Source organism: Amphiprion ocellaris, chromosome 23 (genome assembly GCF_022539595.1).
Source record: "Amphiprion ocellaris isolate individual 3 ecotype Okinawa chromosome 23, ASM2253959v1, whole genome shotgun sequence".
NCBI lineage: Eukaryota > Metazoa > Chordata > Actinopteri > Pomacentridae > Amphiprion > Amphiprion ocellaris.
Genome location: NC_072788.1, coordinates 14,910,952 through 14,926,780, shown reverse-complemented (window position 1 = coordinate 14,926,780; position 15,829 = coordinate 14,910,952). Strand labels below are relative to the sequence as shown.

General features: G+C 40.5%; 1 protein-coding gene across 1 annotated transcript in view; it reads right to left on the bottom strand.

The window, feature by feature from the left end:
- slc7a8a (solute carrier family 7 member 8a) overlaps positions 1-12,098 on the bottom strand; it is a 28,364-nt gene extending 16,266 nt beyond the window's left edge. Inside the window, exons 1-2 of the mRNA XM_023268633.3 lie at positions 11,219-12,098; positions 2,837-3,041 (exon numbers count right to left, since the gene is read on the bottom strand). Of these exons, the coding sequence (XP_023124401.1) occupies positions 2,837-3,041; positions 11,219-11,348 (335 nt within the window). The 5' untranslated portion in view covers positions 11,349-12,098. The remainder of the gene's footprint in view (positions 1-2,836; positions 3,042-11,218) is intronic.
- Between the last annotated feature and the right edge of the window lie 3,731 nt (positions 12,099-15,829).

Sequence of the window (15,829 nt, the reverse complement as noted above, 5' to 3'; positions counted from 1 at the left end):
TTTAATGTGCAACTAATTAGCAAGTTAGTTCAGTTTGCTTCCATTTAAGTTCCCTTTACTCATTTGATAAGTGCTACCACGAGTATGAAGTGAAGCAGTGATTCTGGCAAGTTCAATTTTTTAATGAAAATATTTGGTGCCAGCGTGATATAAAGTGATATCAATAGATTATCCCACTCCAATAGACTTTGCTTAAATTTACACTACCATTCAAAAGTTTGGGGTCACTTAGAAATGCCCTTATTTTTTGATGGAAAAGCAGTTTTTTTCTATGAAGATAACATTAAATGAATCAGAAATACAGTCTAGACACTGTTAATGTGGTAAATGACTATTCTAGCTGGAAACGGCAGATTTTTAATGGAATATCTACATAGGGGTACAGAGGAACCTTTCCAGCAACCATCACTCATGTGTTCTAATGCTACATTGTGTTAGCTAATGGTGTTGAAAGGCTAACTGATGATTAGAAAACCCTTGTGCAATTCTGTTAGCACATTAATAAAAGTGTGAGTTTTCATGGAAAACAAGAAATTATCTGGGTGACCCCAAACTTTTCAACAGTAGTGTATATCCTGCTAGAATAAGCTTAATATAGTTGTTCAATGCAACCTGTTGCACCTGCAGTTGTCTATATCGAGGACATTCTGGGTGTAACACAAGCCTCATCAGTCTGATCCAACAAAGACTCTTTGTACTTGAAATTCTATAAATGTTTGAATGTACAATTTTTACGAGCGCTTCCCTTCTTCTACGAGCTCGCCTTCGTCCAGCTGCGACAAGGTGATGTAAGTTTTTCCGCCGCTAAAGTTATTGGAGTATAAGCACATGCGACTTCTCCTACATCCACGCCACATGGGGACAAAAGGAGCCGCACAACCAAAACAAACACCCCTTGAACGTGGTTTATTTGTGCTCGACGGAGGGCACAGGGAAACAGTGTGGCCCCGACGCTTCAAACTGAGCATCTGAAACCATGAAGCACAAGAATCCCTGGAGGTCAGAGCTCATTGATGTGTATTGATAGTTACTGTACAAAGAGAGAAAAACAATCATTGGCTGTTTTGTCTGGTTGAATTCCTCTCCCAGAATACCCTGATAATATGCATCCTTTTGATAAATGAAAAAACAATGGTCACACTGTGTGAAATCTACGCTAACAAACGATATTGTTTTACTAGGAAATTAACTTTGCGTGGTTCCCAAGCTTCTACTGTAAGCACCGTTACCTTAAAGCTAAATATATATGGATGAATGGAAGGGGGCTGTGGGCTCAAAGTCAATTCATAACCGCTTGATAAAGGTGGGAAAACCCCACAGAACTGTGACTTTTGTAATTCTGAGTCACCCTGAATTTACTAGACACATATTTGAGTCTGCTCGTTTCATATCTCATAACCGTCTGAACCACAAACATCTTCTGGATGTTTTTTTTTTTTTGCTCCTGTCACGTTTTTAGTCACTGTGGGCTCATTTCTTAGTGTCATTTACAGTCGTGCACCTCCATGGAAACAGCACAACCATGGTTAAAGTAAAGAGAACTCAAAAATAGGGCTCTGCAAGTATGGACAGGCTATTTGACTGGGACTGTTTCTTTTTTTTTTTTTTTAGGTGTTTTTAACATAACTCAGCTCTAGAAAGATATTTCACCATGCTGAATGTATTTACAGACAAGTTGCTGACAATGTGCTCCTCTGTAAACTGTTTTTGAAACCATTCTGCATTTTTTTGGTATTTTTTTGGACCAACTATGTTTTATTTACCGCACTAAGTACGGCCTGCAGCTTACCTGAAATTAATTTTGGTCATATGACTGTTGGTTCCACCCGAATCACTCATGGCTTTTCAGTGGCAGTGAGACTTGCAGAATTTTTCATTTTTTACAGAATCTCTTTGGTGCAGATGGTTTATTTTTGGTGGGTTTTTGAATGAGGCATTGAATAAAGTAATTTTAAGAAAATATCACAGTTTTAAATTTTACTTATTTTTTTTTCCTGGTGAAAGTACATGACACACATGATGGGTTTGAGACGTGTCAGAAAGTTTAAATTCTGCTGAATTTTTGTGTTTTTGACTGAAAAATGGTGTAATTTGGGCATCCAAAAAAAATGAAAACCCACCAGCAAGTTTTGGTGTTCAGAGGGTTAACTACGTGTAACTCCTGTACTTGACTTTAAGTAAAGGCCCCCTGCTTTGGATCAATATGTCTGAGCTACATCAGCTGGCTCATCTGGCGGGATAAAGAGAGGAATCCAGACATGTCGGTATGCTCACCTAAATCCTTGTCAAATTAACTTGAATCATTTGGGAGGCCCCTTCTTCTCCAAAACTGGGTCATATACTTAATAACCAATACTTTTGAGGGTTGACTAGGGAGTCTGTTAAACCTCACTGACCTGAGAGTAAAAAAAATATCTGTCTTGCAAAGAAAGGAGCTTAAAGATACATAAATCCACCATTTATTAAGGTTGGATGTCTCAAAATAACTTTCGTTATTGTGGAATCTGTCATTCGTTCACGGAATGATGCCTCATTTGTGTCATTTTTATGTCCTTTAAAGCAACTTCAAGCTCTTTTAAGTGGGACTCAAAAGTGTCCTGTTTTGCAACAACAGTTTTGCAGTGACGAGAAACCGAGACAGTGAAATGTGAAGAACATCTAACCCAGAAACCATAGGTCTGCTGTGGGGTTTTTTCTCTTCTTCCTGCTCTTTTTTGTAAAGCACTTCTTTCCAGTGTAACACCTCAGTTGCCTCAGATGTAGCGTGCTTACTGCCCCCAGTGACGCCTTCAGCGGTTACATGCAAATGTGCCTGAACACTCATCTGTTTGCTCACCCAGCCAGACCGCCAAAAATGTCCTTGACGTAGGAGTAGTCTCCTCCTGACTTGGGGATGGTGACGCCCAGCTCAGCGTAGCACAGCGCTCCGATGGCGGTGATGACGCCCGTGACGATCCAGACGATCAGGGCCACGCCCACAGAGCTGGCGTTCTCCATCACTCCCTTCGGACTGACGAAGATACCTGAGCCGATGATGTTACCTGGGGGAGGAGGAGATAGGGAGACAGGTGTTAGGTTTCGGTACTGATTAAATAAAGAGGTTGCGTTCACATATCAACACCAGTTTGGTTGTCATGGGAACGAGAATCAGTTGTAGTGCCCTCTGTAACGCTGTTCAATGGATGATGCTTAAAAGGCACCAGCTGTGGTAACCCTTTGATACGCAGTGTGGGCTAGGAGATAGCCATTTTCCATTGGATTTGGGACATTTTTGACCCATGTTGGGCATCAAAGGTTAAGAGAAAACCTGGTTTACCTTTGCAGGTGTTTAAAAGGCAGGGAGTCAAATATGGGATACTAGAACCATATTAAGAAACAAAATTTAGAATGTGTTCTACCGGATTGGACCTATAATGTGTCTAGTAGCCTTTTAAAAATCAACATTTCTTTTATCTTTGCTAGATTTGGAAGGATCATATCAGATGCTTGTCATGTTGAAAGCCTGTTTTCGTCATGTTATTACCCCGCCATAGAATGACAGAGTTATATGATAATTGGCATACGTTTGTCTGTCTGTTTGTCTGTTGGCAACATTATTCAAAAACGGACTAATGGATTTGGATGAAATTTTCAGGGAAGATCAGAAATGACACAAGGACCAAGTGATTAGATTTTGGCAGTGATGAAACCTGAAAACCTCACTGCAGTGACAAGACTCTGCAGAGTCTTCCAACAGCGATACAGCAATAATAGAAACAGGTACAGAAAGTTACTCCGTCATATTTGCTATCATCAAAGGAGAAACAATGTGTTATTCAGCAGACACCGTAAACCTGCTGACTGATTTTCATATCACATGGATAGAAATGAGCAAACAATTGTCTGAAGAAGTGTGGAAAAGCATCAAAATGATTCACTTAAAACTGTTTCTAGGATATAAACTGCTTTTAAAAGCTTGATTTGTAGTGAGGAGTAGAAAGGCTGCAAACACACTCCTATGATCCTTTAAGCCATTTTCTGTATGTGCATCGTAAAGTGGTGTTTCTGCTTTAGTAGGATGTTGTACTCAGTGGTAGCCTGAGCCTCGTGATACGATATATAGAAAAAAAACACTAGCTATTAACCCTCTAAACCCCAAAACGTGTCAGCGGGGTTGAAAGGCACGTTGTGTTTTTGAAAATTCACCAAAGTGACACCATTTATGTCAGCCAGAAACATTAAAAATAGAATCGTTGGAATTTTCTAGTATGCCTTTTCACTGAAAAAAATGATTTTTAATAAAGTCATGCTAATAATTGTTTCATTTGAAAACTCACCAAAAATAACAGCTTTGCAAGAAAAAAATTCTGCGCTTCTCAGTGAAAGTGAAATGCTGTGTTTGACTCGGCTGCAACCAACAGTCATGTGAAAAAAAATTCTGGGATTTCAATTGAATTACAGGCAGTGTAGTATCATAACTGACGAAAAATGCAAATACAAACGTATCTGTAGTATGTAGAGCCACTATTTTTTATATTGCAGTGAAAAATGAGCCCTGAGTGGGTAAAACTATGACAAGAGCCAAATAAATGCCCAGAAACTATTTGGGGTTCAGAGGATTAATTAGAACATCTAATAAAAAAGGCTAAATGATGTTATGATTCACTTGTAGCTGGTTGTTGTGTGACTTCCTGTGGGCAGACAGAGTGAACAGGAAATAAAGAATGAGGTCATGAGTAAAAAAAGAGCGACAGTGAAAAAAAAATGAGAGTGCAAGTAGAGTTTCAACAGTGAAGAAGATGAAAAGCCATCGGGCAAAGCGGGAACCTGTAATATGCTGACTTAGCACAGTTTTGAGGAGATGGAGCTCGACAGAGAACAGGGTGAACGAGTCCAATGAGGGAGGAGGTGTGAGAGGTGGATGCAGAGGGGGGAGAATAATGTCCTGACATATTCAATGAGCATCAGAGTGCCAGGCGGTTTACACAGGAGCTGAAAGATGGAGGGGTGCGGGTCCAACATGAAAGAATTCACCCTCCTGTGATAAGGCCCAGGTCGGAGGTCAGGAGCCTCCAATCAAGTTCAGCTCACTGGAGTTGGACCCAATAAAACAGCATCAGGGTCAAAGGTTGGAGGTTTTGAATCATAGCAGACTGGATGATAGGCTGAGTGGCCTTTTACAGTGCAAAAGTCAAAGGTGTGAATGATAACACTGTGTTCTGATTAGAGATATAAGTGATGAGGGTGTGTGTGGATCCTTTGTAGTCAAGAGAAGTATAGTATTTAACTAACTATTCGTCCAGCTGGGTGACAACAGAGTAGTGGTCACTTACCTGTTAGATTATCTAACAGGTGCAAATCTTTGGTTTTTCTGTGTGGAGTTTGCATGTTCTCCCTGTGCATGTGTGGGTTTCCAGCTTCCTCCCACAGTCCAAAAACATGCTCAGGTCAGTTGGTAACGTTAAATCATCCGTAGGTGTGAGTCTGATTGTTTGTCTCTATGTAGCCCTGTGATAGACTGGTGATCTGTCCAGGATGTCCTCTGCCTTCACCCTAAGTCAGCTGGGATAGACTCCAGCCCCCCACAACCCTAATGAGGATTTAACAGTGTATAGAAAATGGATGGATGGATGGAAATCTTTGGTCACATTGATGATTTTGGTGCATTTCCTAACCTTGCAAAATTAATTTTTGTGGATTTTGCGCTATCAGACAGACAAATCAGGCAATTTAAAGGCGCCATCGAGGACTTTAGGGGCTTTGTTAACTGTTTTCTAACGTTTCACGACTAAACCGGTGGTTCTTAAGCTGGTGGAATCAAGGGTCAAGTTATGTGGGTGTTTTTTCTAACTTTTGCTTGTAAAACACTGAGTTGTTTAACTTCATCAGGCCTCCATACATCATTATTAAAGTTAAAATCAAAAGACTGAGCAATAAGGAAAAAATCTGTCCATTTTTGTACACTCAAACCTATAACGCTGCTCTCTTAAAACTCTCACTCTTCCAAAAATATCGCATCTGCTTCCTCAGGTCTGTTTAATCTTTGCATAAGCCGACACGTGCTTCACTGAAAACATGCAAATTTGTTCACCTTTAACAGACTCCACATGCATCATGTGCAAGTGCTGAGGACATACGCTTGTTTATGTAACTCCAGCTGCAGGTAAAAGGTGAAAAGAAGGCAAACGAGCCTCCCCTCCTCTGATTATATCGACATCTTTACGACACAAGTGGTCTTCAGTGCAGGACCTTTGACATCTGGGAGGGAGAAAAGCAGCCATGTGCTGACACAACATTAACTATCTAGTAAAGTCACTGATAGACTTTCGCAAGTTTGCTAAAGAGGCAGTTAAAGGGAATGTGCTGGTTCTGGATGGTCTGAATGAGTTTATGTAAAAGAGAGCTTTTATGGAGGCAATCATGTTGTGTAGTCCTGTCATGTGCATCGTTGCACGTGAGCGTGTGAGACTGCTGACTAATGTGGAATCTTCAGGTTTCCTGTTCACTTTTACATCCCTTTGTCTCAAATCAGGCCAAGGGAGAACGTGATTATTTTAGCTAAATAGGTAGAACTGGTTCTCTTCTGAACAAAATCTAAGACAAACTGCATTAAATTCAAGAAGCAGAGGACACAAATTGGCAAGTGTCATATCTCTTGGAGTATCAAACATCAGCTCAATCCACCTAAATTTCCTCTTTTTGCAAATCTCAGCAGGACTCTTCTACCACAGGATATTTTTATATCCTCTATTGTTGCTGGATAGTTTTTTCGCAAAGGAAGAGGCTTGGTTTCAGAACATGCTCTCTGAGCACATTTCTGTTCCTCTTGGACTTTGAAGTTTTCTGACAGTTATAGGCCACACTCAGCTTCAGACTTTACAAGATTGATTTTTATGATTTTAAACAGCTGCTTGGTTCTTTTGGCATAGCATCTTATCTTAAATAATTCACTCATGAGTTTATGATCATGTGTCCATTTCACACAGATTTAGTGACATATTTTGTGTTATCTGTTTAAATTGTGTATTACTGTGGCTGCTAACAATTATTTTCATTATTAGTTAATCTACTGAATATTTTCACATGAAACTATTCACAATAGGTCTCTTAAGGAGCAGAAAATAGTGAGAAATGCCAATTACAATTTACTTTAGTCCAAGTGTGTGTTTTTGAATGTCAGTTTAAAGTCAAAATAGTAAAAAGAAAAATGGCAAATTCTCCACATTAAGAAGATAAAACTGATTTCTAATGAACTGTTTCAACTCTACTATCGCCATTGCTACATGCTATACAGGGGTTAAATATATGCTCGGGAGTGTAGGAATTATGTGTTTGAAATGAATGATTATTAGCATATTTGAACATTTTGACTCAAAATATGGCTGCACAGTGGCGTAGTGGTTAGCACTTTCGCCTTGCAGCAAGAAGGTCCCTGGTTCGCGTCCCGGCTTTCCCGGGATCTTTCTGCATGGAGTTTGCATGTTCTCCCTGTGCATGCGTGGGTTTTCTCCGGGTACTCCGGCTTCCTCCCACAGTCCAAAAATATGCTGAGGTTGATTGATTATTCTAAATTGCCCGTAGGTGTGAATGTGTGAGTGCTTGTTTGTCTATATATGTAGCCCTGTGACAGACTGGTGACCTGTCTAGGGTGTCCCCTGCCTTCGCCCGAGTCAGCTGGGATAGACTCCAGCACCCCCCCCGCGACCCTAGTGAGGATTAAGCGGTGTATAGATAATGGATGGATGGATGGACTGAAAATATTTGCTGCAAAACTGAGTAATTTTACCATCGAAACACTAAATTAAACGTTTATGTAGAGACACATCATGTAGATGCATTTTGTGAAGCTAAAGAAACCACTAAGCACTCACTGTTTATCTTAAGTGGAGCTAAGAGAAGGAACAAATGAAATGAACTTGTTGTTTTGGCCTCCCCGTGACACATGGTTAAATGCCAGCACTCCAACAAACACCACTGACAGCAGCCGCACACTATAAATATTAACGAGCATGTGTGTGTTTGTGTGGCATTATGATATAACCCTAATCAGCCTTTGTAAAGCCCTGGAAGATTAGTCCTTGCATTTCCTCCCAGCGTTAAATTGCTGTTCAAACAGCCACCAAGCTGAGGCAACCTGCTGCTTGGCCCCGAGCCACAGCCTCAGACTCTGCAGCTCCCGTGTGCTCGTGCACATGCATGTGATTTATTACCACACTGGAGCAATTCATGAGACAGAACCTACATTGATGATTAGAGTAGTGATGAGAAGAAAGAAAGACAGTCATCAATTCTGCCAATTAAAGATTTAAGACCCGTAGCGTAACTTAGTTTGAAAAGACAAGCAGCTGCAGCCATAGGAACAAACTGAGCTCAGTATTTAATTAAGATCAGATTCATGCTACTATTCTTTTACAAAACATGTAGATTGGAGTGCAGCTCAGACACGACTAAGCCAGGGAGCTAATAAAACAGCATTATCAGGGTGGGGCCTTCTTCCAAGTGGCCAAAAGTTCACTTCTAATCCCAATTCATGGCTTTGCACGTTTCTGGATTAATGTGTGTGTGAGCGATAAATGCCTGTTCTGTACAATAGGCCATAAAACCGTTTGATGTCCTTGTGTGCTCAGCCCTTTTCATGGAAAACCCAGCGGGGCATGTTCACGACCAAAGGATCAGACGAGTCACCTGAGCCCACGTCTCTCTTGCACATGACGATGTGAGCAGAACAAGCATGAATGAGTTACTTGGTCAAGGACGAGAGCCGTGGCCAAGAACAGGCTGTGACTGGTGCTGAGGTGTATGGACTCTGGACGGCTGTAAAAACCCTCTAAGGTGCCATGAGCGGCTCCACGGTGCCAACACGCTTCTTAATAGGCGGTAGATGAATGGAGAGCGATAAATTATTTAGTCATCTAAATGCTGGTGCATAGATGCGATTAAGGGCGGGGCTGATGGGAAATGATGTTGGCAACATGCACAGAGATCTCCTGCTTGTATTCTGATTATAACCCTCCCGTTGTCCTCATTTACAGGCACCAAAAAAAATTGTTCCCTTGTCTGAAAGAAATCTAAAAACTCTGCAAAAAATTCCCCAAATTTATAAAAATTTATAAAATCTTCAGGAAGAAAATAAAAAAAATAAAAAATGTAAATATTTTCAAAAAATGAATAAAAATCTTCCAAAAAAGTTTCCCTTAAAAGTTTTATTTTTTGTAAAATAAAAAAAATAAAAAATGTAAATATCTTCAAAAAATGAATTAAAAAAAATCCAAAAAAATCCTAAAAATATCTAAAGTGATTCCATATATATATATATATATATATATATATATATATATATCAGTAAAAGCTCTAATATTTTCTTTAAGAACATTCAGAAAAAAATCAACCAAAATCCAGTGAACTTTGCTGGATTTTGGTTGTTTTTTTTCCGAATGTTCTTAAAGAAACTTTTTTTTAAACATTTCTTTTTTTTTTGCACCAAAAAATGTTCAAAAATTTCCCAAAAATGCTGAAAATGTGGAAGTTTTCACTGTGAAAATATATTTTTTTCCCACATTTTCAAACTTTACAGTGGGTCAATTTGACCCACAGGACGACAGGAGGGTTGGGTTAACAAGGCTTTGGCATCTTCTCCTCTGTATTTACAATCACTGAAAACATTATTCTATCGATAAACTGTGTATAAATTTAATGTAGAGTTACTTTGCTTTGAAGCTTCTGCAGTGCTGCCTGGTTACAGCAGAGCAGATTCATTCTTGCGCACCGCTAAGGATTTAAGGAGCAACTTGCACACTGAGAAGCTGTCATTTCAATGCAAAGGTCGCTCTTCATCTTTCCCCTCTCGTCTTCCTTTCGCAGCTTCTCTCAGAGAGCAAACCTCTTGGGAATCCCCATGTGGACACACAGTCACTCTCACTCTCTCCTCTCTCTCCTCCCGTTACCGTGGAAACACATGAATGAATGAGTCATGGCCTCCCTTCTCCTCATCCCGTCAAGGTCAACAACAAGACCACGCACTCCGGACAAGACAACCGGAGCAATGTTTCACTGCCGATTTAGTATCGATCGATGTGTCGTCTGAAGGTGTTATCTCTTGTTCATCATCTGCAGTGAATGAAAGTGTAGCCTCTCGCCTCACAGACTGGCCTCTCTACAGCTCTGCTACTGCATCTGAGTCACCTGCACCCATCACTAAGATAAAATGTTTAATCTCCATTGTTCCTGCCATAAACCAGATCAATAAGGGAATGGATTAGCACAATGTTTAAGTGACGGTTATCTGGCAACTGCTTTGATGAGCTTGCAATGGAAAGAAAGTCAATGTGGAACAGGCAGAAATATCCTTCAAACACCAGCTCCTACATTTCCCACAATGCAAATCAATCTGAAGGCCGATTACATCTCTTTCTCCGACTTTATAAAGCTTCGTCCAGCACTACATAAGAAATCAAAGAACTGTTTGTGGAGGAGGATGAGTAGTAATGACTATTCAGAGTGAGTCAGCTGAACTTCAGAATCAGTCACCTTTAAAGCTTAATTTTGTTTTCACTAAAAGTCAGCACAGTCTGTTCTCATTTAAGCTACATTTAAGAGTAATTACAAGAGCAACAGGCCAATTTGTGAGTGTCCACATGTTGCCTTTTAAAGCCTGTGTCCAAGTCAGTCATGTGAGCTACATTGCTCTGAATGGACCAATCAGATGAGCGTCAGACATGAGTGAAGGTGACGAAGTCTTCATTATAGAGAAATGATGAAAGCTTCCCTGATTAACGACTGCAGGGTGTTGGGGGCAGAAGCACCGAGAGGGATCAGAGTTTCTGTTACAAAGACCTCTGCGTGGATGCCCTTTGAGGCTGTCATCATATCTGTTTGCATGAATCTGGATATTTGTATTAGAATCTGGATGTTTTATCCCAAATTGCTCACACAGATGCCTTAAACTATACAGACAGTGAAACCAAATGTCTCAGCTGTTTTAGAGAATGTTGGCACAGGTAATATCTATAAAAATCCTTATCTTGGACTCACATATTTCATCATAAACTTTATGTTCTTCTGCGTGGTGGAATCTGATCCCAGTGCAGCTGTTGTATCTGGCTCACCGGAACACAGGTACCCGGGCTGGAGTTTTCTGTCAGTTTGTCATTTTCTCTCACTTGTTTTCCTCGGAAAGGCACTGCAGGCAAAATGCAGCCAAATAGAGGGGAAGTTTAACTGTTGACAAGCACTTACTTACCAACAATAATACCGCAGGCGCTCACAAGTCCGATTTCTTTCTTGAGCGCAACTCCACCTCCTCCGGACTCCTTGTCTCCATCCTTGGCAGAACCCGCCGTGCTGCTCCGTTGTCTCGGACCGTCCGTCATGTTGATGGCTGGGATTTGCTTTTTGCCTTGTATTTATTTATTTATTTGCTTTTTTTCTGCCTCACAGCACCTGATGCTGGTCTTGTCTCGGCTTGAGCGCACCGCGTCTTCTTTGTGCGTAAAACCACGTTCAGTGAAACGTGCTGCGCTTATCTCGGGAGGAAAGTTGTTGCACCGTCAGCAACTTGGGACAAAGGATGTGATAAGAATTTTTTTTTAAATCCACAAAAGAAATACAGCAACAAGAAGGAAAAAAAGGAGAAATCTTTTGGTGTAGTTTTCACAGTGCAAATTCCCTGACTGCAGCTGTAAGGTTTCTCCAAGCGCAGCAACCAAAATCTCTTGTTTAGGGCGCACAGGTGGTGCTAGAGGTCACAGTTAGAAAGGCACATTAAGACCGCGTAACATCCCAATGACAGTCCGTAAAAGCAGTAAAAAACCAAAGAAAAAAATAGGCTCTTCTGATGCAGTAAAGCTCTTAAAAACAGCAAAAGATCTCTCGTGGTTTCCTTGTTCCAGGTGTGAGCTGAAGAGGCAAAAGCATCCTCTTTACGCGCAACCCAAAAAATTAAAAAAGCTGCTCTTGTATCGGATAAAACGCACAGAAAAGTCTTCTAAGTCGCTCAGGTCTGCTTCGTAAACATCAGACCTGTGTAAAGCTTAGACAGGAGAGGTAGCATTTGAGTAAATATACATGTTCTCCTTCATATGATTTCATTAGCGCCGCCCTTCTTTCTGCTTCCCACCCGCCTACTCCGACGCTGAGCTTGTTTTTCCTCCTTCAGCCTCTCTTGGACCCGCCCGTCTCTTTTTTTTTCTCTCTCTCTCTCTCGCTGCTCAACTATCAGCTGTTCCTGCTGCTGCACAGACTGTACACCTTCCACACACACTCACATAAGCACACATGCACAAAAACAACTCAGCTTCTGGGTGGAAAAAGAGGCCACCTTACGGCGCGGGCCCTGCCACTCTTCACCACATCCTGCACACGCTCTCACCCATTCACACTTATTATTCAAGATGCAGAGGAGGCTAAATTTAGCGCCTTTCACCGAGACGTCACACCTCTTTCTGCGTGCTGCAGGACTGACATTGTGTTTGCAGTAGAGGATCCAGACCCTACACACTGTGCTGTCAGAAAGCAGTGGGTTTTCTATTTCCTTATCACGCACGAACTCCACCCTCTGAAGAGTGCGAATGTTGTGAAACATAAGAAGTCATTTCCTCATTATGATGTGCATGATGCAATCCTTAAATATATTGACTTGAGAGCAATGAAACCACAGAATTTCTTGGCATGCTTTAGGAACACAGAAATAGTTCTACACTTGTATAATAAACTTTGCTTTTGTTGTACCTATATCTAGGTGCCTAAGAGTAATTATAAAACATTAACAAAAGGCAATAAAACAATAAAAATGGCATCAGTAAAACATTAAAAATGCATTATGAGTATTATAAAGGTGCTAATCTGCACACGTTTTTAAGCTGTGCCATTAAGTTAGCTATTCTGATAGTAAGAGGGAGCTTGTTCCACTGTGTTGGGGCTAAAGGATGCTCCTCCTTTCTTGGAATTTTTACCAGCAGCTGATTTTCTAATCCGATGGGACTATATGTGCAGAATAAGGGGTTGTTGTGTAGTCCTGAGGTGAAGATTGGATCAGTTTAAAACAGAATTTCATAACGAACCGAGAGCTAACGTAACATTTTCCCTCCATCGGGTGTTTGTGATGCGCACAACAAGAGCGTGTCTCTTTGAACGTCAAAGTTGGTCCAAATGTTCGTCGCACTTCCTTGACAACCAGTAGGGAATTTCTCTTTTTTCTTTTCTCCCTAAAGAGATCAGAGCACAGCTGGACAAGAGGGTCTCTATGCAGTAGGACAAGGCTCCTTGAACCTTCGACAGCACAGTTCCAGTCCGACAAATTCTGCTTTTATGAGCATCTCTTGCCGTTTTGAATGGAAACCTCTGGTTCACCTGTGAGACCTCAGTGGTTCCTGAACAACTGTTGACTCACGATAACCGGCACAGAACAAAAGGCACGAGTTACATAACCCCGCCTAGTAAATCTGCGAATCTGAGCAAGGCGGTGTTTCTGTCTGCCGAGTGGACAAAACAACAAGGTCACCTGAATCACACTCTCTGATTACACTAAAACACTACGCACACGCTCGTGTCACTTCAGGCCTTCAGAGTTGAGCTGTCTCTGCCACCTCTGACCCAGATTCCTGCCTCTGTAGCATTGTTGTTCCTTCTACAGGGTAATTTATTGGAAAAAGTTAAGCCCTGCAGTGTCAAAATGACTAAATACACCTGAAGCAGGACGCGTTACATCTGCCTGAGCTTTAGGAAACAGGTCAGTGGGCCAGACTGTTGACATTTTGCTGGCATACAGCAGCTACACTGAACATCTTTTAGTAGGTCAGCAAGTACAGTGTGTTTGGTTGTTGTGGTCAATCTGAAGGTCAGTGCTAACGCTATAGATACATTTTATGTATCAGGCATTCCCAACTAAGGCACTGGATAAAGAAAGAGGTGATAAAAACAAGATACTTTGGGTACTTTCTGGTGAAATATTGTAGCTTTAATCTTTCAAAATTTTAAAAAATAACAAAAATTGAACACATATTATACTGTAGATGTACTAATGCAGTGGTCACAAGGAGCTTTTGCTCTCTCTCAGGGATTCATGGTCAAAAAGTAATGGGGACTATGACATCAAATCAGTATTTTAATTGCAAAATTAGACCTGCTTTTTATTTTGAATCAGACTTTGACTCATGACAAACTGAGTTCATACCAAGTCAGAGCTACATAAAACCCAACAAAACCTGCAATGAAACCGATTTTTCTAACTTAATTTTGAATTAATGCTGAGTTTTAAGGTGTAATATTTGGAATATTTAGTTTTTTGGAAATATTGAATGCTGAAGATGAGCCTTGAAGTTGAGAATTTTGCTCTGCTGCTGTGCTCTGAGAGTCAGAATACAGTTTTTAGGGGTTTATCAACTTTGCCAACACCAAAATGTCATGTATTTATATTTTTTGCATTTAATTTTTTTACATTTACATATTAAAATTATTGTCACCAGTAAAGCCTCTCATGTTCCTGTAAATTACATTTTTTAAATTTCTGGTAATATATCACACTGTAAAGTCAAGCTATGATGTATTTTTCAGATATTTTCAAGCTTGTGTCACTCTCTTTTGACCTGAATTCTCCCCACTCTGCGCTGATTAAGACGCTTCTGAACAGGTTTTGTGATCAATAACACTGAGCCTCATTGTTTGGCTCCCTGATAGCGTTGACAGCTTCAGTTGCACATGTGGAAAACACCCTTGATCATCTTCCCCACTCATTGACTGCAACCCGGCAGCCTGCGTTTGGCATTGTGTGCATGATTAGATTAGATCTTTTTCTAATTGCGTCATTCTAATTATAGCGGAATAAAGAGCTGTGATAAAATAATTAGAAGATGATGGGTCTAGGAAATGGCAAACACTGCTTCTGTTTGGTGAGGAAATTATGCAGAGGTTTTTAGAAGTACTGGCGCCATAAACGTGTGTGCTCCCAGTAATGATTTAATTAATTCTGTCTAAGATTAGCATGTTTTTTCAATAGTTTATCCAAACATTTAAAGCTAATAACCCCACGTTAATGCTTGCTTAGAAATAGTTTGTCAATGATTTCTACACATTAGATTATTTGTCAAAAAATATATTCAGAAAATGTGGAACTACCCCCATCTGTTAGTTAGTAAGAAAATATCAAATATAACTGAGCCGAGGTTGCTAAAAACCTACATTTTCTGCTAAAACATGAAGAGCATATGCTAATATTGTAACCCAACTCTTCTAGCTGTGGCTTTTGTTTTAATTAATCCATTATTTGACAAACTTTAGTGTCATTTTTACATTGATTTAAACAAAAGTCAGGGTTTGCTTCCTGTAATATTTCACTGGTTTTGCTCATCACGTGTCCAGCAGCCTAAAGAACGGGTCGGTATTTGCTGAGATCACAGGTATTCTCATCAATAAATAGCTTGTGGGTTGTTGAATGAGTGTGCTTCTGTATGTGTGTGTGTGTGTGTGTGTGTTTGATCAGCTTAGTGGACCATTTGAGCAAAGAGATAAGGCCTCAGGGGAGGGAGTGCAAAAACCCTGCAGATACAGATGAAGACAGCGGTGCAGAAATAAGGCAGGCAGCCCGAACAAGAATCATCAATCATGAAGCGTCACTAGCCTGCTACCGCTAACAAAACCAGGCTCCAATCTGAGTGAAAGGGGGGGAGAACCACAACTGAAATCTGATCACATCTGATAGGAACACCTTAGAAAGTTTGATTAAGGTTTACAAAGTGTTTATCCTCACAGGTTGTACTTTTACTATGCATTTTCACACTTTCAAAGTACAGCGCTTACATCAGTACAGCAACACGACTGACTGGATTTTACCCAGTTCAGCTGTTATAACACAGAT